The 27,297-nt window shown below is 39.8% G+C and overlaps 1 protein-coding gene across 2 annotated transcripts in view; it reads left to right on the top strand.

Annotated features, from left to right (window-relative positions):
• The first annotated feature begins 10,912 nt into the window (after nucleotides 1-10,912).
• The window catches only part of Unc5c (unc-5 netrin receptor C), a 339,268-nt gene continuing 322,883 nt past the window's right edge, over nucleotides 10,913-27,297 (top strand). The window contains exon 1 of one of the 2 annotated variants that reach the window (XM_048456914.3): nucleotides 10,913-11,466. In XM_048456914.3, the coding sequence (XP_048312871.1) occupies nucleotides 11,343-11,466 (124 nt within the window). In that variant the 5' untranslated portion in view covers nucleotides 10,913-11,342. The remainder of the gene's footprint in view (nucleotides 11,467-27,297) is intronic. The other variant, XM_048456915.3, reaches the window with a different exon arrangement.

The following is a 27,297-nucleotide window of genomic DNA, read 5'->3' as shown; positions in this document are numbered from 1 at the left end:
TACAGGAATCTTGATGCAAAGAGATGATATTACCTTGGAATAGATCTTTTTTTACCACACAAACCAAGTAAAAAACTAAAAACTTATGTGGAAAAAGTCTGTGAATTGATTATAAAAGGAAAATTGAGACTTCGTCAATTAGCAGGTATAGACCCAGCAGAAATTATAGTGCCTTTCACTGCTGATGAGATAAAAAAGTTGTGGGAAGACAATGAACCATGGCAAAGAGCTTGTGCTAATTTTTTGGGAGAAATCAATAACAATTACCCCAAAAGCAAGAAACTTAACTTTATAAAGAGAACTTCTTAAATCCTTCCTCAAATTGTCCATGATGCTCCAATAACCAGAGCCCATACATTTTATACTGATGCTAATAAATCAGGGAAAGCAGGTTACAAATCAGAAGAATTGAGTAAAGTGGAACAAAGTCCTTATGATTCTGTCCAGAAGGCAGAATTATATACCATCCTTATGGTGTTTAGGGATTTTAAAGAACCTCTTAATATAATTACTGACTCACAATATGCAGAAAGAGTTATTTTGCATATTGAAACTGATGAATTTATACCTGATGATACAGAACTGACTTCATTGTTTATCCAGGTACAAGACATGATCAGGAACAGGCTCTGCCCTATGTATATAACATATATCCGATCCCATATGGGTCTGCCAGGTCCTCTAGCACAAGGTAATGCAGATATTGATCAATTATTGATTGGTAGTGTGCTGCAGGCATCTGAATTTTATTAAAAAAACATCACGTCAATGCAAAGGCTTGAAAAAAGAGTTTTCTATTACATGGCAACAAGCTAAGGAGATTGTAAAGAAATGCCCTACTTGCTCTTTTAATAACCAAACACCATCACCTGCAGGGACTAATCCAAAGGGTATTTAAAGGAATGAAATTTGGCAGATGGATGTGTTCCACTTTGCAGAATTTGGAAAATTAAAATATGTACATCACACCATTGACACTTATTCAGGCTTTCAGTGGGCAACTGCTTTAAGCTCAGAAAAAGCTGACTCAGTAATCACACATTTATTAGAAGTTATGGCCACTATGGGTATACCTGCACAAATAAAAACAGATAATGGTCCAGCTTATGTATCTAGGAAAATGAAACGGTTTTTTGCTTATTATAATATTAAGCATGTTACAGGTATACCATACAATCCTACAGGTCAAGCAGTTATAGTAGGATCAAATTGAACTATAAAAGATATGTTGAACAAACAGAAAGGGGTGGAAAATACCCCCAGGAATAGGTTACATAATGTCTTATTAACCTTGAATTTTCTTAATGCTAATGAGAAGGGAACAACAGTGGCAGAAAGACATTGGATAATGGAAAAGTCTGCTGAACTAAATCAATCGGTTTATATCAAGGATGTGCTGACCTCTCAATGGAAGCCAGGAGATGTGTTACGTTGGGGAAGGGGTTTTGCTCTTGTTTCCACAGGAGAAGATGTGAATACCATCAAAATTAATAAAGGTTATATCTGAAGAGAAGAAACCTCTTAGAAAGGAGAAATGAGAGCATCTACAATGATGATAACCATACAGGTGGTAAGAAAAACAAAGAATGGGGGCAGGGTTCTGTTCTTATCTCCACAGGAAAAAATTCGTCTTTGAAAAATTCAAAGGACCCTGGATGTTTGAATACTGACAGATGGAAAAATAACTACCCAATGTGAATTATCAAGAAAACTGAATAGGTTCTGTGAGTATGAAGCTCTGGAATATACTAAATCATATTTCTGAATTTATAGAGCTGGTTTTGGAGTTGGACGCTTGGCTCGGTCCCTCTCTAATTCCAAGCCTGTTGTTAGGAGAAAAACCCAGATTTTCTGGAGTTTCTGTCTTATGGCAGGAGCCATGATATGAGACAGAAAGAAATATGAGTTTAGAAAACATCTTTGCTTTTCTTCATATCTATCATACTTTTCATTGAATATGTCTATCATATCTTTCATTGAATATATGTTTGTATATGTCTATATAATTAATGTTTAAGTTTTCCACAATGAACAATGAGTTTTTTCTGCACTGACATTTGAAGTTTCCAGGAAGAAGATGGGACCCCCATAACAACAACTCCACTCAGTTGATATGACGTCATGATACTGATAGTGCTACTACAAGTCCTGTTCCGGGTATCAGCTGCACAGATGATTCCAACTTGGTTAGCTGAAATGGTGCGCTTCTTGTACAACATTCTGGCCAGACCTCCACAAAATACTCAGAGACTGTTTGCAGTTTTAAAAGACATTGATCTTGAAATTTAACCATCATTTTACTTTCACAGGATCCTCCAGAAAGAACCTTACCTCCATGACAGCTGGAAGTAATTCTAGAGGACGATGTCCCCTCTCTCAGCAAAGTTTGTTCTCAGGTTTAGGAACAATATTTAGGGATTGATTATAATTAGTATACGGTTGAGAGTTGGGAAAGGAACTTTATAAGCTCAGGGATCTTTTGAAAAAAAAGGGGGATAATTGGATAGATAATAATGGTATTTGTGAGTTACTGTTTATAGATAATTACATCGGCATATATTGAATATTGTATGTATGCATGCTTCTACCTGTTTAAAACATTTTTATGTATTGATATATATTGTATTGATATATGTATACCATATTGCAGTGTACATTTCTACCTCTGATTAAGATACTCATATATTGTTTATGTATTGATATTTATTGTTTATATTTGGAGGTCACTGTCCTCATTTATTGCATAGTTGTTTATTCTCTTAGTCTTTAAGTTAGATAAACGTTAAGAATTGTAGATCAATAGTCATCTATGTCTGTCATATTTATGGTTAGACTAATCAGGTTCTTTAGATACATAGAGATTATATATAAATAGTCTTCAACCTCTTCGAAGAGCTGTAGAAAATGGCATTTAATTTAATCTTAGAGTTCTGTGTAGTGAGACACAATCACTCCTGGCAACATCGACCTATTCCCGAGAGATTGTTGAGCACCAAAGACACTCCACTTGGAGCTTGTCTTCTTGACAAAACTGGCCTCTGGGCAAGGAACTGCCCATACCTCAACTACTGACAAATGCATGGTATCCGGAAATGGATAAACAGAACTGTCAAATCTTGCCAAGACAGGGTAAGACGGTTTTGAAAAATCTCTTGCCTGTTAAAATCTGGAAATGGATAAAATCCGGAAATGGATAAACAGAAGTGTTAAATCTTGTCAAGACAGGGTAAGATGGTTTTGAAAAATCTCTTGCCTGTTAAAAATAATCTGTCAGTTATTCTAGGCCTTAGTCAAAGTTGGTTGCTTCAACGCTGCAAACAGGTCTTTGGTGATTGCCCAGGTAGCCAGTTGTCTCTGTGATTTGTTGCATGTTTTGGAAGTTCTTTGATTGCACTTCTTAATTACTCGGGTAACATTATTTCCCTTCTCGGATCTTCTATGGTGTTGAAGACGAGATAAATGTAGCTACTTTCCTCTCATGACTTGGCCAAGTTATTTATTATACAAGACTTTAGCTAGTTAGAATAGGATATTTGTACTTATTGTATATAGTTTTGTAGGTTTGTACTTACTGTATATAATTTCATAGTAGGCTTAGAACTCTCTTACTTAAACAAAAGGGGGAGGTGCTGCGGGAGTACCTTCCACTGCTTCAGCCAATAGTCGCTGAAGCAGGAGCCCACAGTGCTGCGGGAGCGCCTTCCGCTCCATCAGCCAATAGCCACTGAAATACCAGCCCATTGGGGCATGGTATATTTCTCTTTAAAAGAAGAGCAGCAAGCCTCGGCTCGGCCTCTTGGTTCCGCCGCTTGGTTCTGGCTCCTGCTCCTGGCTCCTGCTCCAGCGACTAGGCTCCCTTCCTGACGGTTTATGGTGTATGTAAGTTTTACCCCCAGAAATAAATACCCCTTTAAAAGATAACTGGTGTGGGATTGATTCGCCATTAATAAACATTCTTTAAAGTTGCATATTCTATTTTTGTTATATTTTTTGAACTTTTTATTGTTTTTCCAAATACTAGTTACAACACAATACTGATATGCAGAAATCACAGCAACTTTTTGTTATCAATTCATTTATTTTTATCATTTTTCATTTTACCTTTTTGTAAATTTTGAAATTTATTTTCATTTGGTTTACATGTATACATTTGTAAGTGTGTATGTTCTGGACATTTGTGAGGGCTCTTAATAGGGCTGCTGGGGACTAAACCCCGGTCTTCTACAAGAGTCGAAAGTATTCTTAGTCATGAAGCCTTCTCTCCAGCCCCCATCTTTCCCTATTAAATTCTTTTCTTTGCAGCCTTTCATTTCTTTCTTTTCTTCTTCCATCCTTGGTTCTCCTGTTATTATTGCTTTTGTTTCCTTGATTTTTTTCATAAACAGTACCATATCTGCAATCTGACTGTACTCTTCATGAAATTCTGCCACAATGCTACAGATTTCCCAAAAGTTCTTATAATACATCCTAATGGACATAAAGGTGATGCCCTGTCCACCCTTTTGTGTCTTCATTAAAAAAAAACAAACCCACCCATCCATTTCCTCAGCAAATAAGAGAGCTAGCTACTTTCTATCTGTCTTCATATCTCCAAATATCTCCTAGGTCCTATTTTTTCACTCTGTACCTTCCTCTTGTGGTTCCATTCCATTGCCCAACACAACTGCTTCAGCCAGCACCCACAACATTATTCCAAATCTGTAACATTTTAAGGAGTCACTGGTCAAATTGTCAGGACAAGACAATGAAGCTACTTTGGCTCTGGTCTCTGTAAAAGCTGTTTCGAATGAATCTAAGGTTCCTGCACCCTGGAGACCTGTTTCTTCTCCCAACAGGGAAGCACACATGAGGACTAGAGGAGTAAAAGCCATCAGCATCTGTGAGAACAAAGGTCACACATTAGGGGCATCAAGAGCCAAGTCATTTAGAAAAAAACAGAATCGAGTTCCCAGAGCCTCCTTGTCCTGCCCACTCCCAGACTTCTTGCTGTCATAGATAAATAGCCTCATTGTTGGAGCCATGAGCATTGCCTACACAAGTGCCTATGCCTCAGTTCTAGTTGTCATCTTTCTATTATTCCTTCATTGGCATTGTCTAAGATCCCCTATAAAGATATGTTATCTTTATTTATAATTTTTATTCTATATTGTCTATTGATTTCATTCGTTAGTATATTGTGACTATTATCCACGTTATTCTTTAGGGGTCCTAGACAGGAGCTTCCTTATAAGGGTTGATATGATAGTATTCTGAATTGAATTGAATTTGAACCCAGTTCTTCCTGTCAGTTAAATGAGAAAGCACTCTACAAGGGGCTAGTGTTCTTCTCTTCCTAAGTAATGCTTCTTTTGCTACAGTTGTTGAGTTATGAGACAAACTTCAAACTGGTCTTTGAGGACCAGTTATACCATACACGCTACAAAACACAGGCCTGCCATCCTGGTGGTACTCCCTCCATTGTCTTGGCAGTTCTTTTATATTAATTTTTCTTTCCTGTTTTGATGTTTCTTTAGGGAATCCCTTTTCCACATTTTTAGCCCATGTACCCATGTATTCAGTTACCCAAAATGAACACTTTACACAAGGTACACAGATCAATATACTTCAATCCTCTGGTCATAGTGATTGCCTTGGTCAGATAAGACAAGTACATGCTCCCTGGATTTTTTTGTTGGCCAGAATAGGGTTGTTCTTTATGCTGATATTAACAATCCCAAAATTACTATAAATCTGGCACTTCCAAGCTCCTTGCACCTCAACCACAAGTCTCTATGGGAAGCTAAAATAGTAGTGAGCTTACCGAGGTCTGGGATACAGGTATAAGAATCAAAGCTGTTAGTGATATGTAGGTTCTTGGGACTAGAATATGATCCCTGAAATCTGAGTGGCATTAGGAAATATTAACTGTGTTACTTAGGCACTCTGTTTCCTTCTGTATAAAAATATCAACTCTAGGTTTCCCTGTGACCCCAAAGTTCATGTGTTGGACACTTGATCCCTACTGCTGTAGTATTGAGTCATGGATGCCTTCCAGGAGGTAACTGAGTCATGGTGCACTGTCCTCATGAATGCATTAAGTTATCACATAAGTAGGCAGTCTGCGTGGAAATGGGTTCCTTATAAGAGGATGAGAGGCCCATCTTCTCCTGCTCTCTCAAATCTCTCAATGTCTTTACTCATTCATTAGATGACCCAGCAAGAAGAAACCCACAGTTCCCAGTAATGCCATCTTAGATTTCCCAATTGCCTTCACAGAAATAGGGAGGTCCATTTGTGTTTTTCATACATTACCATTTTTAGTATTTTGTTATAGCATTACTAATGGAGTAAGACAATAGTGGGAATTTGTAATTCAATATTCAACGTGATAATTAAGAAGGTAGTAAAAAAGAGCTTAGAGTCATCACCTGGACATAGCAATTAATCCATAAATGTTATCTATTAGGAGCATAGACATTTGCCCCCCATAGCTTTTAAGTTGGATAGAAGAATAAATCATTATTTTTCTCAAGAGGTAGCTTAAGTCACGTTGCTTTCACTTGTGAAGGGTCTTGCTTAATAAAATGAACAAAAAGCATAAAAATTTAGAGTATATGGTTTATGAGAGACTCAGTCTCTCTCTCTGGGCTGAAAATAAGAATGGGGATTGAATCAACTGATTCTGCACCATCTGGCCTCTCTTACTTGAGGTTTATCAGTCACATTACAGGAGGGCTCCATGCCCATCCCCCATTCCTGCTTAAGAAGAGTTTTCCTTACTCTCATCCTGTTTATTCGGTGAAATCCTGCTTCAGTATAGCCAGTTAATAATATCTCCCACTGCAGAAAATTATTTTTAGACCTCCATAAAAGCACAAAATTGTGAAGAATCAAATACAAGGACAGAGATAAAAATGACAGAAACTATTTCTGTTATGAAAATATATGCTCAGTTCATTTTATTTAAGCCTTGTACTGGAAACTTTTTTTCCATAGTGGTTTAGAGTAAATACTATTATTACTAAGCAGCCCACACGCTAAATAGCATACTTTTCTTGGTGTAGATTTCTGGAGGGATATGCAAGGGATTTGCATGCTTAATTCCCATTAGCACCTGTCACTGGGATTTATTATCCCACAGTTAATTCTCCACTTACCGGAGCCAAGAAATAGGAAGCCCTTGCACATGTATTGAAAGGAAGCTTTTTATTTTGTTTTTTTTTTTTTCAAAAATGAGCTTCATTTCATGTTGGTTCCTTAAACACCTGCGGTATCCCAAACCTGAAAGGTCACATTCAGATACACTTTGGGTTCGGTTTTCTTCACACTTAATTTTTATTCAACAGTTAGAAAAGCCTACAGATCATTTAAAAATGAACAGGGTGCTATTCAGAACTTGGCTCAGTTTTCAAATCCACTGGCTCACACTTCTCTATTCAATATCCAAGAAATATTTATTGACTTTGTGCTAGGCTGTGTTCTATATTCTGGGCAGAGAGTGCTGAACATAATAGGAAAAATATCCTCCCCTTAAGATGCATACTTTTTATTGGCAAGTATTTATATTGCACATATTTATAGATGTACATACACATATAGATGTATAAAATAAGCATTCAGAAATGTGGGCAGATATGTAAAATAAGCACTACTTGGAAAATCCAAGCAGGTGAATGGAATAGAAGGTGATAACTTGCTTCTATTTCCCAGAAATTAGTCAGAATCCTGAGTAGGCAGGGATATTTGAGTCCATATCTCAGAGATTTAGTGAGCCTGCACTCAGCAGCCTCTGAAACACTGTTGTTTTCACGAAGAGATAATTGTGACAGTCAGTGACACTAGGCAGAATGCAGATACAAAGGCAGTGTGTGCCAGCCTGCATGCTAGAGCTGCTCTCCTCACGGGGCTTCCCCTGCCCCAGTTCATGTGCTCTGACTCTGCTGTTTCTGCATACCGTTTCTCCAACCCTTCTCCTGCCCTCTTTAGGCTGAATTTCAGTACTGAACCACTTTCTTTTCCTTATCGCTTATTGATAATAATTTTTAAGCAATAATTTCATGACTGTTTAGGGCTTCAAAGACCCAAAGCAAGAGGATGTGACCATTTTAACCTTTCTCACCTGCCCTAAACTTGGAAAATTCTTCCCTTGTGTACTTTCAGCCAACCAAACCTGACTGAATAGCAACTATAGATCAGGCTCTGTGCTAAAGACCCACAAGGCAAGGCATCTGCTTCAAATGAGTCAAGTTCTACTTTGCGGGGCGCGCATCCTGTCCAGCAGGAATGAACCCCACCAAAAACGAGAAATCCTTCTCTGGTCACATCTTTATTTGGAGCATTCCCTTGAGGAAAATTGGGGGAAGGGAAGATAGAGCAGGGACGAGAGAAAGCTTAGAGAGAGAGCGTTGGGCCCCCGAGGCAGCTGCTTTTAAACGGTGGAGCGGCTTGAACGCTGTCCTGATTGGTTAATGCCATTCTGCTGGTCTGAGCATGTGCAGGCAAGGGTGCTCAGCCCCACGTGGCTACCTCCAAACTGCAGGACCACCTGTGCCTCCAGGTGGCTCCCAACACTACTTGGACTTAAAAAGGAATGGTATAAAGAATAAATGAATATTTCTTTGACTTTGTCATTGTTTCAGACAAGTTCTTTCTGTATAGCCCTGGCTATCCTAGAGCTCACTGTGTAGACCAGGCTGACCTCAAACTTACAGAAATTCTTCTGCCTCTGTCTCCTGAGTGCTGGATGAAAACCACACACCACCACACCTAACATTTTACATGTTTGGGATCTTGTTTACACGCACTGAGTTTGCACAGAGATTTCTCTCATGGACTTCAAGCTCTTATCCTTCTTGGAGGAAATGAAAAAGAAAACCACTAGGTTTAATCATAGTCCCTTCTGGTGGTACTATTCATTACGGTGATGGGTTATCACTATCATCCACTCTGTGTGTGTGTATGTGTGTGTGTGTGTGTGTGTGTGTGTGTGTGTAAAATCTCCAGATAGCCATTATGATTCAAATGATTAGTGACATAAAAGTTAAAATTGCCATTTCACAGAAGCCACACTTCCAGTATCCAGATAGGTGTGTGAGCCAATAACTGCAATTTTGGAGAACACAGATACAAGCACACTCTCAACCTTAACTGAAGATAGCATTATGGAACAGAACTGGCTGAAGTAGAAAGATAAGCTGAGGATGTTCTAGATCAAAGAGTAATCAACAATGACTTTATGCCAGGTACTTTACCCACATTTAAACTTCACATAACCTCGCATATCACTCCTTTTAGTAGACCCATTTTACAGATTAGACGAAAAGACACTTGGCCATTTTGGCCAATGTCATCCACCTGGTAAATCAGTGCGAATTGATCCGCCCATCTGGCACAAGCATGTGACCTCTTACCTAAATATCATGATGTGGCCACGTGAGAAAGCTAAAGGAAATTAAGCGTTTTTAAATTGGCAGGCAGAGTCTCCATGGAAATAAAAAGGGGATGGCTAATTTTGTCAGTGTCTCTCCCAAGAGTGACGGTCCCCAGTCAATGAAATTCATCCACAGCGTACATAATGGGTAGAAGTTTCAATGGAACTAGGTAGGCAAAATCATGAGGTATTAGCAAAAATCTAGGAGAAAATTCCAGAAAAAGAAATCAAGGCATGCAAAGGTTACCTGATCTGCTCACCTGAACAGAGTTATGACTATAGTACAAATTAGTCCTGAAATTCTTTTCTCTCCCCCTTCTTCCTTCCTGCTCCCTCCAGTGGTGTGTGTGCATGTGTGTGTGTGCGCGCGCGTGTGTGTTTATAGATGATTCTTTTGCACTGTGATCTTAACTATTACATGATAAAGTATTAATTTTAAAATGCAGTAATCCTAGAAATGGATTTTTCTCACACAGATATCTTGTGGTGCATAACTAGTACGTTCATACGTTTGCCTTCCTTTTGTTTAGACTGGTCTAATTGTACCCGTTTATCTTTACGTTCCTCCTTCACCCTTACATGGGGAATCTACACCCTAACTAATCCTTCCACCCCGCCTCAATTCTTTCGGAATTGCTGCAGATTTTGTCCTCACTCGCTGCTGTTAGGAATTTGGAGGCTGATTCAAAGGCTCCAACATCATTTGAGTATCTATGAATTTTGTTCTGTCTGTTTTCAGGGAGTTTCTCTCAGTATTGCCTCGGCACTCTTTATATGCTGAATATCAGCAGCCACCAAGATGAACAAGCAAAGGAAGCAGTACCGAGGGAGTTTCCATTGATTTTTAGTTTTTGTTCCACTGCAAATAGGTCACAGGCTCGCAGAGCATAAAACAGCCTGACTGGCGCTGACAACCCAAAGATAGTGGGCTGGGGCACCGCAAACGCTCCTTGCCTTCTTTCCCATCTCTGAGAATAAGTTCCAGCCCGCCTCCGGCTTAATCAAGCGCAACTCCCCAAATCCTAGCGCGAGTGCAGTCCTGGGGCGTCTGGCTGAGGCTTGGCCGGCTCGGGGACACTGCCAGGCGGTGGGCTGAGCTCCGCTGGACGGGGCCAAGTGGCCTGAGGCGCGCCCGCAGCGCTGGCGGAGCAGGAGTCTGGCGCCCGGCGGGAGGCTGCGCTGCCCTGGCCGTGCTAGCCTCAGCTTCCAGGTGTCCCTTGTCAGCGCTGGAGCGAGTGATCAAGTGAACCCGGCGGACTCCACCTTCCACGCGGGGCGTGGATCTCACTCCATCCTCGCTTACATAAGGCGGGCGAGCGCGCTCCCGCCGCCGCCTCCCGCCCCCCCCCCCCCACGCGGAGTGGGGCCGCGCCCTCCACTCCTCCTCTGCGAGCGCCTCCCAGGACCCCCTCTCGCCCCACTTCAGGAGGCGACTGTCGCCGGACCGTTGGTGGGCGGGCGGCAGCCGGGGCGTCTCTCTCCTGCACAGGAGCGCCAGGATAGGAGCCAGGAGCGCCTCGCCCGCTCGCATCTCCTCCCACTCTCGCCACCTCCCCTCCACGGCGTCTGTGCGATCCCCGCGGGCGCGGGGACCCGAGAGCAGCGCCCGCTCCGCTGGCGGTGGAACTGCGGGAGCGGCCGTGCTGGCCGCGCTGCGCCTCCCAGCATTTCCCGAGTGGGGGCAGAGCACTCGCAGGCGGGAGACGTCAGTGGCTAGGCGCAGAGGACGAGGGACCTTCAAACTCCTCCTCGGAGGCTCTTCTCCACCCCCTTTGGCCCCTGCCCTTGGAGAAAGTGGAGTGTGGCGCTCGGGTTGCTGTTATTTCTCAGGACTGCCTGGCGGTGGCCGGATTCTGCCTCTTGCCCGGCGGGGCTCTCTGCTGTTCGCGTGTCTCTTGGTGGCTTTCCCCTTCCCCGCACACCTCTGCCGACGATGAGGAAAGGTCTGCGGGCGACAGCGGCCCGCTGCGGACTGGGACTAGGATACTTGCTGCAGATGCTTGTGTTACCTGCCCTGGCCCTGCTCAGCGCCAGTGGCACCGGTTCGGCCGCTCAAGGTAAGGGGGTCCACAGGGCGCGGCGGTCACCTCCCTTTGCTTCTGCCTTGCCTCTTTTCTGCCTCTCCGTCTCCCCGGTGATCCTAGCTTCTTCATCTGCCTGATTGCCCTCAGTGGAAACCACTTTAAATTCCACTTTCCCAACTAGTTATGAAACCTGGTTTTCAGTATTAGCTCCGGATGAGGATGGACCCGGGGTATGAAAGTGTGGCCGCCGCCGCCTCTGTGCCTGTGGGATTCTGGAGTGTCTTTTGCACTTTCAGCCCCACACGCGCACGTTGTTGCATACTGTACACATGGAGGTTTCCAAAGGCACTGGATAGTGGCGGTGTGGTGTGCCAGACATGCGCCCCGATATGCGTGGTGTGCAGAGACTTCCCGCGGTGTGCGGTGACTGGGCTTGCTTGGATCTTCTCCCATCTCAGCTAAGGAAATGTGTCTAGGACCTTTGGGCGCTGGTGCCCTCAGACTGCTGGTGGGGGCGTTATGGAGACGCTCGGTTCGCCCAGAAAGGACAGGCTTCGGATGTAACTGTCTCTCCACTGGCAATCTCTCCGTGTACCCCTCCCGCCAGGCGAACCTTGAAAAACTTCATACCCACAGCCCATGGTGGGGGACTCTAGTTGTTCAAGCCAAGTCTGCAACTCCCTGAAGAAGGGGCACTGCTAACCAGTTTATAGCTGACATTTTAATGCATGTAAGCCTTGAAGTAAGAGTGTGGCGCCCTGAGCAAAGCCGAATTAGGAGGGCAGTTATTCAGAGTTGGAAATGTGTAAAGGCGGAGGGGAGGCACCTAGACTGAGGGTCATCTTTTGGTGTGTGTGGGGGAAAGGGAGCGTCCCTTCTTGCTCAGAGAGTTTGAGTTGGTGCAGTTTCCAGCGTTTCGGTCTGGAAAGTGGGTAAAAGCAAGGCAGAGAGCTTTCTGGCTTATCTCCTGTCACCTAGGCATCTCATCCAAGCCCAGTTCCCACCGGAATCCTTCATCCACTTAAAAAAAAAAAAAGTATTTATTTATTTATTTTATGCCTATAGCCAGGAGGCGATATCACTTTGAAAGAGGCTGCAACTGAAAAGCAGTTCAGAGACCTTCCTGTATACACACACACACACACACACACACACACACACACACACACACGTCTGGTTTGTTCCTCTTCTTTTATGAATTTGGAGAGATGGGGAGGCCAAGTTGTAACCCGGACTCCTCAAGTGATGCTCCTAGACTGGTTTTTCCCAACTGCAGACTTCATCTCCTAAAATCTCAATACCCTGGTGCAGGAAGGGGGTGATGCATGCAGAAGGCAGCCCGGAGGCCAGGCAAGTCTGGTGCTCGCTCCTGAAAGAGGTATCATTAGCAAGGCAGTGTGAATCAGAGACAGCTACTTAAGAAGAATGTGGTTTTTTTTTTTCTCTCTGCTACATTGCTAAGTGGCTATGCTCATAAATCCTTCCTTCCTTTTTGGAATGACTCTCCCATTCTTGAGGGTCAGCTCTGCACACCCCCAGAGCACATCTGACCATTTTTAAGGAACTCTGTGTTGGAAAGCCCGTATTTCTTGAAATTGATCAGAAGTTCTCAGGACACTGGCCAGGAATGCTTAGAAGAGGACCTTAGGAAGCCTAAGTGAGCAACCTGAGGAACAGTTCTGGCAACAGCTATGTGACTCCTGCTGGAAACCCGTGTCATTACTGGGTGCACAAAGGACTAAGCCATTGGGGTTGAGGGGCAGAGTAAGAAATGGTTTGGGAGCAGGCAAGTTAAAGTCCCCAAAGATGCCAAAAGGAGGCAGGATCCCTGCGGAGAGCTTACAACAGTCAAATTAAAAAGACTGGGTAGGAGAAGGATCGATAGAGATAATCAAATGGGGGCCTGTAAGTGGATTAATATTGAAAGAAGGGAGCAGAGCCTAAAAGAAAAGGAACCCCGGATTCTCTTTGCCTCTTGCACGTTTTCTTCCTCTGCTCCAGACAAGGCAAAGACTGAGGATTAATTCTGATCTTAGACAGCAAAAGAAAAGCAGGTTCGGCAGGGTGTGTGTGTTTCTTGGTGTGGTTTTTCTCCATTTACTTTAGTTCAGGGAGAATAACATTTCTCCTTCAAATCACATGGTCTGAGAGGCAGGATTCCTACTTTTATCTTTGTTATCCTCCATGTTCCAGACCACCAGCTCTTCCTGTGTTATCTGTGCTACATCAAAGGAAGTGTAAAGCACAGAAATCTGCTATCAGCTACTGTCCCTGTGGCTGCTACTCATTAGCCAGGCCTGTTTACTACTGACCTGCTGTTAACACTTTCTTCTCAAGTCATTCACTGTAGGACGGTCTGGGAGGCAGGCTCCCATCTCCTCCCCTGTATCCTTTCTCTTTATTTTGCATTAGCGCTCCCACAGATACCCTCAAGGTGCCATTTGCTCGTTCTGATACCTTAATGACCCCAGTGGACTATTTTTATGAATGCAAGCACCAATGCAATTAGAACAGGGACATTCATTAAGTACTTTGCAATGTGAAGGGTTTTAATCTGTTGGAGCAGTACTGTGAAAATGAGAAGCTTTTGAAAATAAATATGTGTCCAGTTGAAAACAGTCTGGGGGGGGGGGAAACAGTGCTTAAGATAGAACAGAGAGAGTATCATTTGTGAGTGAATGAGTTTTGCAATTGTGGTTTAAAGACAGACAGCAGTCATTTTAACCAGGTCCTTGGGAAATTCTCTAAGCTGTAGGCAACAACGTTCCCCTCTCTGCATGGGCTCTAATTGTTTCATTGAAGATTTCTGGGAAACCTTCACTCCAGGGAATTTTCAGGGCTCCTGACTTCCAATAATGAAAGATTTTTACTAGAAAGAGGGGAGAGAGAGAGAGAAAGAGAGAGAGAGAGAGAGAGAGAGAGAGAGAGGTGTTCATGAATTATTGTCTTCTATCACTCCACCCTTACGCATTATAATTCCTCTTTTATCTGCCACCAACTAGCATTATGTGTGCTAACACCTTCAAATTAAGACCAGAAAATTGCCAAGGACAAGACAAAGATAATTCACATTGCATTAATTTATAGTGTGTTCAGAAAACAAGTAACACACTTCTCTTGGAGAGAAGGAAATCATACTTTCAGGACTTTATGTATGTTGCTGTGTTACTGATGAATTTGATTATTATTCTCTCATGTACTGCTCAGTTGGGAGGACAAATTCATGCATTCTCTTTGGGGATCTACAATAAGTGAAAATAGGCAAATTGGCCTTTGTTCGGCAGGTAATCCTGTGCATTCTAACTTAGTGATAAAAAGCCTTCAGAGAACAAACTTTCCAAGTACCTGCTTTAAAAAACAAAACAAGGAGTGTGGTGGTATACTCCTATAAGACTCCTACTGAAGGAGGCTGAGGCATGAGGAACATAAGTTCAAAGCTATTCTGTACAACAAAGCCAGACTTTGTCAATAAAACAAAGAAAAGAAATCATTACATTATAATAAACATCCTAGTTAAGCAGGGAAGGATCATTTAAAGTGTCTATCATTGCACCTTGGGAACAGATCATCATCAGAATTCATACCAATATATGCAAACAACTCTCCTAAGGATATAATGGAGGCATGAGATGTACTAGCCTCACTTTCTTGGCTTATTTATTGTTGAGACGTAAATATAACCATCCTCTAATGCGTGCAGTATACCTCCTATTAGCATGATTGGGGGAGAATGTGCTTCATTAGGCCTTAACTGCAAATAGCACGTTTCTGATTTAGGTCATAGCTTTGCTGGAGCAGCAGAGGGAGTCACTCTCAGGAGAAGCACTGGGGATTTCTGGATTTCTAACCATTTCTGGAAGATGCTGTAGGTAGAAGTTGAGCCTAGACTCCAGTCTTGAGGTTTCAGCCTAGATCACATGTAGTTGACCCTTGTGTCTGAGGCACTTAAAATCAAATCTGTTTCCATTTCCTGCACATTCATTTGAATGGAGTGTGTATTAGAAGTGATTTTCCTAATAAACTACTGTGGTACACTGGTATTATGTCCCAGACTGTGTTTCTTGTTGGAGTCTTAGACTTGAATATACTGTCTTCAACCTCAAGACAGACCTGTCAGCATAGCATATTAATTTCTGAGTTATAACACTGGGTTCAGATATGTTCCTTGCCTCAAAGAGGCCAACTTTCTTCCATTAGTGACAGTGGGGACAAGTCTAACATTTTTATACATAGAGGATTAATGGTAATGATTTGGTTGCCAGTAGCAGGGAGGGGACACTTGAGCCTGTCCAGACATATACTCTCATTCATTCTTCCTCCTCTTTGGCACTGGCTGGTAACTCATGAGCCACACACCTCTGTCCCCACCTGATCCCATCACTGGAATTACAACTGTGCACCACTATGTCTATGTTGGAAGTGGGATTTTCTTCAAGTTTATCAAAAGTATTACTTATATTCAGATCCACCCACTTCTTGATAATGAGGATTGAATCTAGGTCCCTGGACACGTTGTGCTAGGCAAGGGTTATGCCATGAGGCTGTAGCCTCATTCCTATTTACTTGGAGTCAGTGACTTTTTTATGACTTTGGGGAGGTACAGGCCAAGAACTGCTCATGCTGTATGCCTGCTCTTTCTGTTAGCCCAACGCCTCATAAGCTACATGTCCATGCTTAAGTTATTTAACTTTGCAGTGCCTTAGTTTCCTCACATGGAAGATGAGAAAATGTATGCTGTAGTCATACTAGGGTTGAATTAATAAATGTAAACCAACTAGAGTAGTAGATAGCTCTCAGGAAGTATTGTAATCCCTTTTACTAAGCCTTCCAACTTAGTAAAACACCAGAAAAAAGTGAGACAAAATGTCCCAGTACTTCAATTGTAGTGAACATTATAAACAATAAAGTCATTGGTATCTCTTTTCATGTCACTCTCTGACCAACTTTGAAGATAAAGCTAAAGATTTCAAGGGACCTTAATGTTTATTTTACTTATAGTTAAGACAAACTCATTTCTCCTGCAAAACTGTCATTGTGTTTTAAATTATTGATAGTGAAGTTCTGCACTTAACCTCAAATACCTTATCTTCACTCTGTTCTCTCTCTTCCCTCTTTATCTCTCTCTCTCTCTCTTTCAATTACCATCTCTCTCTGTCTCTTAATCAACAACTTCCTGCATCTCTGCTTGGATTCCTTTATTTTTCTGCTTGCTTGTATTTATTGCTGTTTGTATTTGTGAAGGAGGACTCCATGAATCTGAGAACTTTTATATAGAATGTCAGTTCCAGGATATTTTAAATACAAACTCAGTGACAGTTTTGTACTGCTGGGTTGAAGTTCATTTTCACAAGTAATTTTGAAATGCTGCCATATTCTTATTTGTAATTTTTTTAAAAAAACGTAGCCTATATTTTCTCTTGTATTTTGTCTTAAAATTTACAATGTTTTGAAACAAATTATTTTGTGCAAGTATCTCCGTGAACTCACAGAATCAGAAGTAGCGAATGTGTGTATCCACTCTAGCAGTTTGTATATGCCAAAATACTTTTTTACGAAAGTTTAAAATGTGTCTCAAGTGATTATACTCTTTATAATTAGAAAAATTAGAAAATATCAAGCCATAATTTGAGAATTCATTTAAAAGTGTTGGCTTGAATATGAAATGTGGCCTTTCTCCCATTCTGCGCACTACTGCCCCCACAGAATTATACAGTGAAGTTCTGAAATACACAAAAGAATGTACTAGGATTAAGGCACTTAAACAGACCTCCACACAGTACTGAAGCCCTGTGACATCAATTAAACCGAAGTTATAATCTAGAAAGTCAGCTACAACTTTGAAAGTGCCTAACCTGCAGATTTTGTCCTTACATCAGTATACCTTTTATTAGCAATGAACAGTACCTCAAAAGTGCTTTGTGTTGCAAAGTGAAGCATAACATATGAAAACTACAATGTTTGGGGAATACCCTCTGCTAATTAATCCACAGAGCGAGTCTTACTTTCCCATGGAAGAAAAGGGGAACAAGGTGAACCTTCATTATATTGGCATGCCAATTGGAGTTCTTCTTTCAAATACGAGGGATAGCATAATCCTATTAACATATGATATTGATTAACCAAATTTAACTCCAAAGTTCCATGCCTTATTTGTTTTAAATGTTATGAGAATAGGGGGCTTTACTTTCATTAATCATTGTGTCATGCAGCTCCTGTGGCTAGTTTCATTTCTCAGCAATTATGAGAGCAGTAAAAAGGTCTTGGAAGACAAGCACATACTTTTTGTCCAGTTATGGATGCTAAACAGAAACTCCTTCATCACATTTAACAGGCTTATTGATGAGTGTTAGAATTTCTCAGAGTTTTAATTGATTATTTAATTGTGGACAACTCAAACTTAAGTATAATTCATTGTGTTACTATTTTTTCCCTCATTGAAAAGTCTTATATAGGAAAGTTAACTAAAATAAAAAATAGGTTGGTGCTTATATACTAAAAAGTTTCTGAAGTCCACTTATTAAACTATGTCCAGGAACATAAATGTTGGCCTTTGCTTCTCGCAGTTCATTTCTACACAGTGTGTATAGAAATTACAAAAATATTACAAGATAATAATATAAAAGTTTTGAAGTAAAAACCTTGAGATAAAATTATCATGTAAAATTAACAGAAGTTTTATATATTCTGTTAGGCTGTATGACACAACACATTTCTAATCATTAGTAAAGAAAATTCAAAAATAAGATTAAAATTAAAGGAAGGAGTTTTTGATCATTCTACTTCCTATATGTTTACAAGTTTGTTACTTGTACATAAATAATGAATTAATTATTTTTAATGCCATGAACTGAAGGAGTCCTTCTGAAAAACTAACTCCTTTGAAATTAAGCAGATGGTCCATTTATTTTGAAAGAACCTAAAAATGACGGTGACCATAGGACTGCTATCTATTTTGTGGGTTTTGAGATCTCTGTTATCTCTAATCTAAGCCAAACAAACCCCAAATTACCACCTTAACAAAAACTGGAAGATAGGAAAGAGGAGTAAATTCTGATAACTCTGAGATTGTACTCATTTTGGATTTCGGTCAAAAGAAAAGTGATATATTGTATCTCATTGGAGTAAAGACTGCAAAATGTGCACATTGTGGCCACTCAGTGGGAAGTCTCCAGTTTAGCAAGTAGTTATGCTGTATCACTATAAATAAAACAACAACGACATCGCCTCTCCTTTTCTTTGCAATCTTCTTTATTCTGGATCCCTAAAATGATGAGAAACTGTGACTTAAATTGACTTAGAGCCTCAACCCAAGGACTGAAGGAAGCTGACACTTGCCCCCTCTTCACACACAGGGCCTTCACCTTGAAAAACAGAAACTCCACTCTGTGACTGCTTTCAGGAGTGGAGGGGAATCTTTTCGTTTGTTTGTTTTTATGATTCATTATTAGTTCAGTCTGAACTAGAGGCCTAAGTAAGATTGATTTCTCCTCATAATCTAGAAGAAGTTAATGATATAAAGCTTACATACAAATCATGTTGTCTTTCTCCAACTGACAATGGCTTTCCAAAGTGTTTTCAATGGCTGTGTTTGTTAAGAAGTTGTATCTGGATTTTTCATGTACCTTTTTGAGCAAGATGTGCTTGACTGGGAATTAGATGAGTGCTAATCTGAGACCCACCGGTGATTTTTTTTTTTTTTTTGGAAATGCGTCACTTAATCTGGAGCTACCTTGTTAAACATTGCCACTGACAACAATACCCTGTTGTTTCCGAAGACTCACCTGCTTGGAAGAAATCCGATAGCATGATACTCAAATTATATGGAAATTCTTAGGGACAATTGTCCCTAAAAATGACTTTGCTTAAGTGGAACTGACTTAATAGAATTACAGTGCATTTGGAAAGTGTTATCACTGTCTGCCTTTCCATGCTGAATAATATCTTTATTTTTATACCACTACTACACACATGTATCTCTCTATAAATAATAAAAAGGACTATAGTGAAACTGTTACCGTTTCCTTGCAATCACATGATTGAGAAAACTGGAAAGATGGCTGGGAAAATTTTCAGCTGTAGGTTTGCCTTCCCAGTTGCAAATGGGAGGGGTTGTTTTGCTGAATTTATTATAAATCAAATGAAAGACATGTATGCTATTTTTAATGAATTAAATAATTGTAATTTTTCTAGGATGATATTTCCAAACAGAAATTTTAATGAAATGAATAAATTACGAGGAGTAGATAAATACAGTTTGATAATCTCCTATGAACGTGTATGTGTGTGAGAGTGTATGTGTAGCAATATGATGTGTATTGTGTATCTTTAGTATCTTTTGATATTTTAGAAGAAAACATTTATTTTCAAAGAGAAAACAAACCTGTCTAATAGATGCTTTATTTTTACATATAAAGCTCATTTCTGAAGTTGATTATGAACTAGCAACTCAGATTTTATCACAAATTTCCTAATAAAAAAAACACATTTTACTTTGGCTTCCCTTTGCATGACTGAAGCTGTTGAGGCCATCTCTGGAAGAGAAGGAGCTCAGCATCCACAGCCTGGCTCCCAATTGCATGACCGGTTGTGAGGAAGTCAGCTAGGAAATAATGGGGTGCAAAATGTTGCCTTGGCAGATTGCTGAGTCATTTCATTGTGTGGTGCAGAGACATACCTGTCTCATCTGTTAGCCACAAGTTGTCTCCTGATACCAAGTGAGGTCTACTCTCTGTGGCCTATGGCAAACAGATGCAGAACTTCTGATGTTTTCCCCCATAGACTTATGATGGGCTCTCATTCACTGACTACATTTGAATGCTTATGCCCAGTAGAATATCTATTTTCAAGCAGGCAGGGGGAACAACTCTTGCACAGTGCCCTGAATCTTTCTGACTTCTCTAAGAGAGTCAGGGTTGTTCTGGAAGTGCCATCCATGAAGTGATCTTATACATGGGCCCACTGAAGGCAAAGTCAGCTGGGCTGTTATATATATGACAGTATTGAACTGGCATTTAAAAAGTCCACAAATTCTAGAATTCAGATGACTATGTTCAACATTCCATTATGCATACATTCTTCACGGTTGACATGGGGTTTTCAGAGCAAAACATGTAGGATACTGTGAAAAATGACAAAAGAACTATTATTCCTCACAAAGTTTTGTGATTACCAGTCTAAAAGTTAATGGGAAAGGTTGCCTGTTTAATGCTGAATTGCAAATTTAAAACGAGGATCTTAAAGATAACAGACTCCAGAGTCCTTGGGTTTATTTAGCATTCAGTGACAGTCACTAAGTTAGGGAAAGGAATGTTCAAACAACACACTTGAGGAAAAGTGATTTTTATAGGAAGGAACCATTTCTGCTAATAGCCAGTAACTGCACATAACCCCGCTGACATTAAAAGTCCATTAGCTAAGCCCAGTTTAAATACCAGCTGATGCCGTGTCAGCTAAATGTATGCTGGCATGTTTTCATAGAATGCAGTAATAGCAGTTCTGTATTGCCTTTCTAAACCTATGTACATTAAGTAAAACAAATGCCATCTGATAGTAGTAGGGGGACTGCTGTTAAGGAGGCAGAGGTTTGTGATGAAACAAAAGTAGCAGTCTCTGTAACAAGGAGATAATATGTGGCCGTGATGGCTTTAAACTGGAGGCTTTGAAAGAAATCATCTGGAGTAGTTTAAGCTGACATTCTAAAGGAGCTGTTTCCATAGGAGCCTGCGTTCACATAAGGTGCCCTGAGAAGTTCACTTAAAGAGATTTTTTTCCTGCTATTAGCTACAATGTTTATTTTTCCATATACTTTGAAACCACAGGAAGTCCATCCACAAACGGTTGTGTGTGTAAGTGGGGAGGCGAGTGAGGGTCTGGAAGAGAATCGCACGAAAGCACAGGTATAATTTAACACGCTAATATTTATAAATGATCCCTGGGGCAATATTTTAGAAGCTATGCAATATGTATGTGCTGTCTGCAATGAAAGTGAAGGTGGAAATGCTCATTTCAGGCCCCCACCGAATTCCTTAAAGATATTTCTCACTTTTAGAAAATTTTAGGCAAAACTTGGATACGGTTGATTGTTATAGACTCTGCAATCTCTTGTAAGTCGTCTGAGAGTAGGCTGTAAGCCAGTGTTCTGTAAGCGTGACACCATTGTGGTGCTGAACATGGCTGCTCAGTCATCTAGTGTGAGCAGAAACCTGGGCAGTAATTAATCAGCGGCTGTCATGCTCACACCACTCTAAAGCACTAGGAAACCTCCCAAACCTCCTCCCCCTTCCTCATTATCAGGCCATTAGCAAAACCCAGCATAAGTCTAGAGGGCGGAGCCCAAGTCAGCACATGACCCCATCACATGTGCATAAGCTTCCTGAGCATCTTCATAACGCTCATTGAAATTCTTATCATATTTTCTTGCCGTTGGGGTTCTGAGTTCTCTAAGCAAATATTACAACTTTTACTTATTTCTACCTTGAAATTAAGTGAGCATTTTTTAAGCCTTATATGTCCCTGTTTTTCTTGAAAAGAATGATAGCAAAAAAGAAAAAGCCTACTCTTTAACAAAAGCAGAGATTTCTCCTTTTGTGTGAATATATTCTTACACAAGCATCTCTTAATGAAATCAAGAAGTTCCCTTTAGTGTCACTAACTGTTTTAATTCATCCCAGGACACTGTAAATGTTCATTTTGAATGAATTGTGAGCTTCCATGGTCAGAGTTTATGAAATTAAATTACTAACCAAAATCCCATTTACTGACATATTATATGAAGGCCTTGGTGAATAATCTTGTCTTTAGTGCATAACACAGGCATTAATAACAGATGGGAACATGTCTCACTCCAAACAAGTGAACTTTGATTTTTAAATTTCTACCTATTTTTAAAGACTAAAACATCTTTTATAATGGTTATTTCCATACATTTTTTTCTTTTGTAGTGCTTGAAATTTAATTCTATTGTGAAATGAAAAGAGAATGTCATTGTATTTGGCTGCATAATAAATATGTACCCATCTACAAGCTTGTATCATGAAATTAAATTATGTTGAAAATATAACAAGATGATTGTAGATTGATTGAAATTGGACAGTTATTACATTAGTTTAGAGCAATTTTTTTTTGAAAATAATTTTGTGCTCTGTAATAGACTTGCTGTCTTGGGCAGTTTGAAAAGAATGCACCCCTTTTGGTATGACTACATTTTTCAAGGAATGGAGTAAACACATTCCCACTTAAATGTGTTAATTTATGCTTGTAAGGCTTTTCTGAAAATAGTTCATGTCCACTCTGAGACTTATCATGACTGCATTCACATAAGTAGATGGCTTTATTTCTCAAACCCTTTTTTTTCTCTCTCTCTCCTTCTGTCTCTTTTCTTGACTACCAGGAAATTAAAATCATACTGTTCGTATGTCTGTGCACACCTGGGAATGTAGCCTGCATCTGAGTGTTTGGGTCTGATAATTTTCAAGTTGAACAAAACTATAAAACATAACAATTTATTTAAATATTCATATATATGAACAGTGGGTATCCTGTGACAACTGGTATTGGAAACCCTGCCATTATGTCTGTGAGTCCCTTGGCAAAAATGAGTAAAGTGTGCTGAACCTTGTGTCAGGCAATCATGTACCAGTAAAAAATCTTAGTTTCACTTCACATTGGGAGCAAAATATAAGAATAATTGTAGTATCGATGTCGTAGAACTGTAGGGAGGAATGGGGTTATTCAAAGTGAAGAGCTAAGGACAGGTCTTGGCACTAGACAGGCACTTTGTACACTTTGGTCTTTGATATTGCTGTTGCTATTTTATTATCATAAGTATTTACACTATGTAACTGTTTTCATTTGGCATTGGACTGTGTTCAGTTGGGATTAATATCAAATGGAGGGACAGCTTATGGACCAACAGTAATGTTTTATTAAAGATAACATTTTTAAAAGAAATTGTCACATTTTGAAAGTCAAAAGCTATACTAAATTATGATACATTTTATGCTAAAGTACTTTGGAAATTATTATTTGCTTTAGTGTGAGTTTTTAAGAACACCTTATGTATATGAGTGTTTGCTGTGTGTGTGTGTATGTGCCTCTGGAAGCCAGAAGAAGGGATATGATCCCCGGAACTGGCATGCCAGTCATTTGTGCGTCATGTAGGTCCTGGGAGACAAGCCCTAGTCCTCTATAAGAATTAGAAGTGCTCTTATCCATTCAGTTATCTCTCTAGCCCCAGTGACATTTTTTTAATAGCAAATTCTGAATCTAGAACGTTTTTCAGCTAAACTAGCATTTGATAACTTTAGGTGAAAAACACCCTTTATTCTTTTTAAACTATGCATTGAAGTGTTTGTTAAATGGAGGTTAAAGACTAAGAAAAATTAATTATTGAACTCTACTTTTTGTCTAATATTTAAACTCTTTCTAAAGGAATTGAAACAATTAACCTTTTTTCATTATGTCAAAAGTTTTAACATTGCAAAGCATTTACTGATTCTAATATGAAAGCAAAATTTAATTAAGCTAGAATTTCCCAGCAAGGCCAGAGTTCTTCATATGCTCAGGGTATATATTAAGATAAAATCCAAAAAGAGAGAAGAAATTAATTAGTTGCCCAAACTCTTCAATGTACCTGCATGTATAGCGTGTACGTGTATGTGGGTGGGAGGTGTCTAGTTATTATTGGATCTGGTCTGCACTTCATTGAATTAAATATTGTAAATGGATCCAAGGAGAGACCAATGGAGCACTGCAGCTTCTCATAGGCATCCATCCACAATTTGTGTTTTGTAAGAACGAAAAAGAATATTTGCACAGATTATAGTCCTGCTTGCAAAAACATTTCTGGTGTGTGGTTATAAAGGGAAAATTTATGGTTGGTTGAATAATGACTGTATTTTGAGAAGAGTAGGGGCAAAGGAGACGTTTCCCAGTTCCAAAGACTATCCAGTATTGTATTTTATGGTTCACTGTAACATTACTCATACTTTTGTTCTTTTGTTTTATATTTTTTTTCGAAATATGTCCACTTGATAAGTGCATAACCAAAGAGCACAACACAAACTACGGTAGTTCTAGAACCATCAGCAACCACAGTGTGATAGATACATTAAACAATATAGTGAACAAGGGCTCGACATTCACCACATTAGACTCCTCCCTTAGGAGGCAGAGATCTCTTTGGAGTTTGTGTTATGCAAACATAAAATTTAATGTCATTTATTTTTTTAACCCTACTTTGTCCTTCCCCACTTCCCTAAATGATGTTTTAAGAAACATCTACTTTTTGAAAAGGGAAAGTTATAGGGACTCTATATAATCAGAAGTGTCATCTACATATTTAAAAACTCTTATCTTCATAGATCTTATTCTGTTGAAAGAATCCAGCAGAAGCAATCTGGAATGTTTTTGATGATTGATTGGCCTGTTTATCTGCTGTTTATCACTACATATAGCATTTAATTTGTAGTAGTTTTCTTGGAGGATTTTCAGGAGTAAAAAACACAGTGCCTAAGTGATGAGCCTGTACTTTTGATTCCTTCCAGCACGTGTCATCTCCTTAAGGTAAAATCAAGCTTCTCAATGTTGATGTTTTAAACACTAAACTGGTTTACAGATTGTCAGTATGCAATTGCTAAAGGTTTTTGCTTCATTTTTTAATGGATGTAAGCATTACCTATAGTTCCTAGAATAGATGATTTGCTATTATTTTACTGAATGAGTAGAGGAGCCATTCAGAAAGCTATGTTATTGAAACCAGAAATTATTTCTTAAAGTCCCATACAATTAATGTTAGCAAAATTTAAATATACTCAAATATTTAATGCTGTTGTATTAGGAAAGACGTATGTTACTTTAATATGGTCACATATAGCCATTTCACTGAAGTGGAGAAGCAAAGATATTTCTTGGCCACTACCCTCTGACCTGCAGAATGATGTCAGGTAAATGTAGCACCATATGCAGAGCCCTTTCTCTTCAAATGCTTGCCTGTATAAAGATCTAACTTCACATTGCTGGCAGGATAATTTGTTCTTCTATGTCTTACTTAACTCCGACAAGCTACTCTATAACTACAGGGTTATATTCTTCCCTCAGCAGGCACTTGCTTCAGGTTAGACATCTATGGTCCCAGTAGGACAGCACCCATACCTACCTACCCCAGGCTTTGTAGCAAGTTACAAATGGCTTAAAGCCATTCTGTCTTACCCCTTCCTTGGCCATTCATTCCCCGTTCTCCAGGTTTCACACACTGTTCATTTCAGTTTAACTAGGTCAGTAAAATGTCTTCTCACATTTAGCTTTACTGCTCTTCTCTTTCTGCGTTCCCAGCTACACATTAGATGGTCCCTAATCACCCTGTTGTCTTTAGCACATGACACAGGATTTGACACAAGGGTAGTATATAATATCCTTCGTTGAATGGTACTGAATAAATCCATGTTTTTGCATAAATAACAAAAGTGTGGCTTTTTTATTGACTACCCATTTTGGTAGAATTAGCTTCTCTCTTTGCCTCTTGATTTAAGAGTTCCTTGATGAAATGAAGTAACTGGGAATCTCTGGATGAAAACCCAGACAGACCGAAGAGTACGTTTCCACCATACATTAGGTACTAATGATTTTAGTGGGGGATCTCTAGTGTCCAGATACTGAAGACAGATCCCCATCCAGCATTAGTATTGGAAAGTGACAAAATGTTTAAGAGAAAGGACCTATTGAATTACTGGCCATGTGTTCTGGGAATTCTCTTTTCTCTTTTCTGTACTCTTCTCTTCCTGGTCATTATGGGCCATCAGGTCTGACCCACCCCTGCACTTCTAACAACTCTATACTGCCTTGTTAAAGACCACAAAATACCAACATGGCCAACGGACCATTGACTGAAACCTTGGAAACCATGAGTGAAAATAATTTTTCTTCCTTTAGGCTGATTATTTCAGAAATTATACCACAACCACGGAAAGTGAATAAATTAACCAAAAGGTCAGCTTTCTTCACTTTAGAGAGCCATTTCCATTGGATTTTCTATTCTACAGTGAGTTCGCTGATGAATTTTGATTCTATGATATATGAAACAAGCCCTAAATAATGACATACAAAAACATTGAACACAGCTGAACTCAGTGCCCCAATTAGTCTTCTGTAACAGAACAGGGAGCTGTGGAGGTTCACAAATCAGAAGTTCCTGATATTTGCCAGAGACTTTTCGCAGTTCTTCACTTGTTGATATTGATAATAAAAACTAACTTCCCAATTTTTATGCATCATTTATTGCTCTAGGGGATAGTTATTATTTTTCTCTCTGGCAAGATGTGAGAGTGTATATGAAATGCGAAGATGGAATGAGGCTGTCCTGTGGAGATCTATTGGCCCAGAGTCAAGATAACCAATCCATTTGCATCATGAATAATCACTATCCTGTACCTATTTTCTGAAGATATTTTTGTGGGATTATGACCTATTATTTTTATGTTAAATATTTTGATTTTTAGACTGGAAAATTATATAGTAAAAATAATATTACAAAGCATTACTGAATGAATCAAAAGTTCTTACAGATATTGGATTATGCTACTGTGCTATTCACGAAAAAATTCTGACAAGGAGTAACTCCTTTAAGACTACAGAAAACACAGCCCCAACTTGCCCTGGATAATTACTGTGAAGATCTATGTGGGGATTTTTAACTAGTGCTGTTTGTAATCAGGCAATCTGATGCTTGCTTTGCCATAGAGCAGAGGAAGTGGTAAGGAGACAGACCTGTAATTAGCAACATCAGGTGCCCATAATGGAATGCCAAAGAGATGGTCAAAGAGCAAACTCTGCTTCAGTAAAGACAGTCAGTTTAGACTCAAAGACATT

Source organism: Myodes glareolus, chromosome 17, assembly GCF_982192425.1.
Source record: "Myodes glareolus chromosome 17, mMyoGla1.1, whole genome shotgun sequence".
NCBI lineage: Eukaryota > Metazoa > Chordata > Mammalia > Rodentia > Cricetidae > Myodes > Myodes glareolus.
The sequence above is the reverse complement of the archived record's forward strand: the minus strand, read 5'-3'. Positions and strand labels throughout refer to the sequence as shown.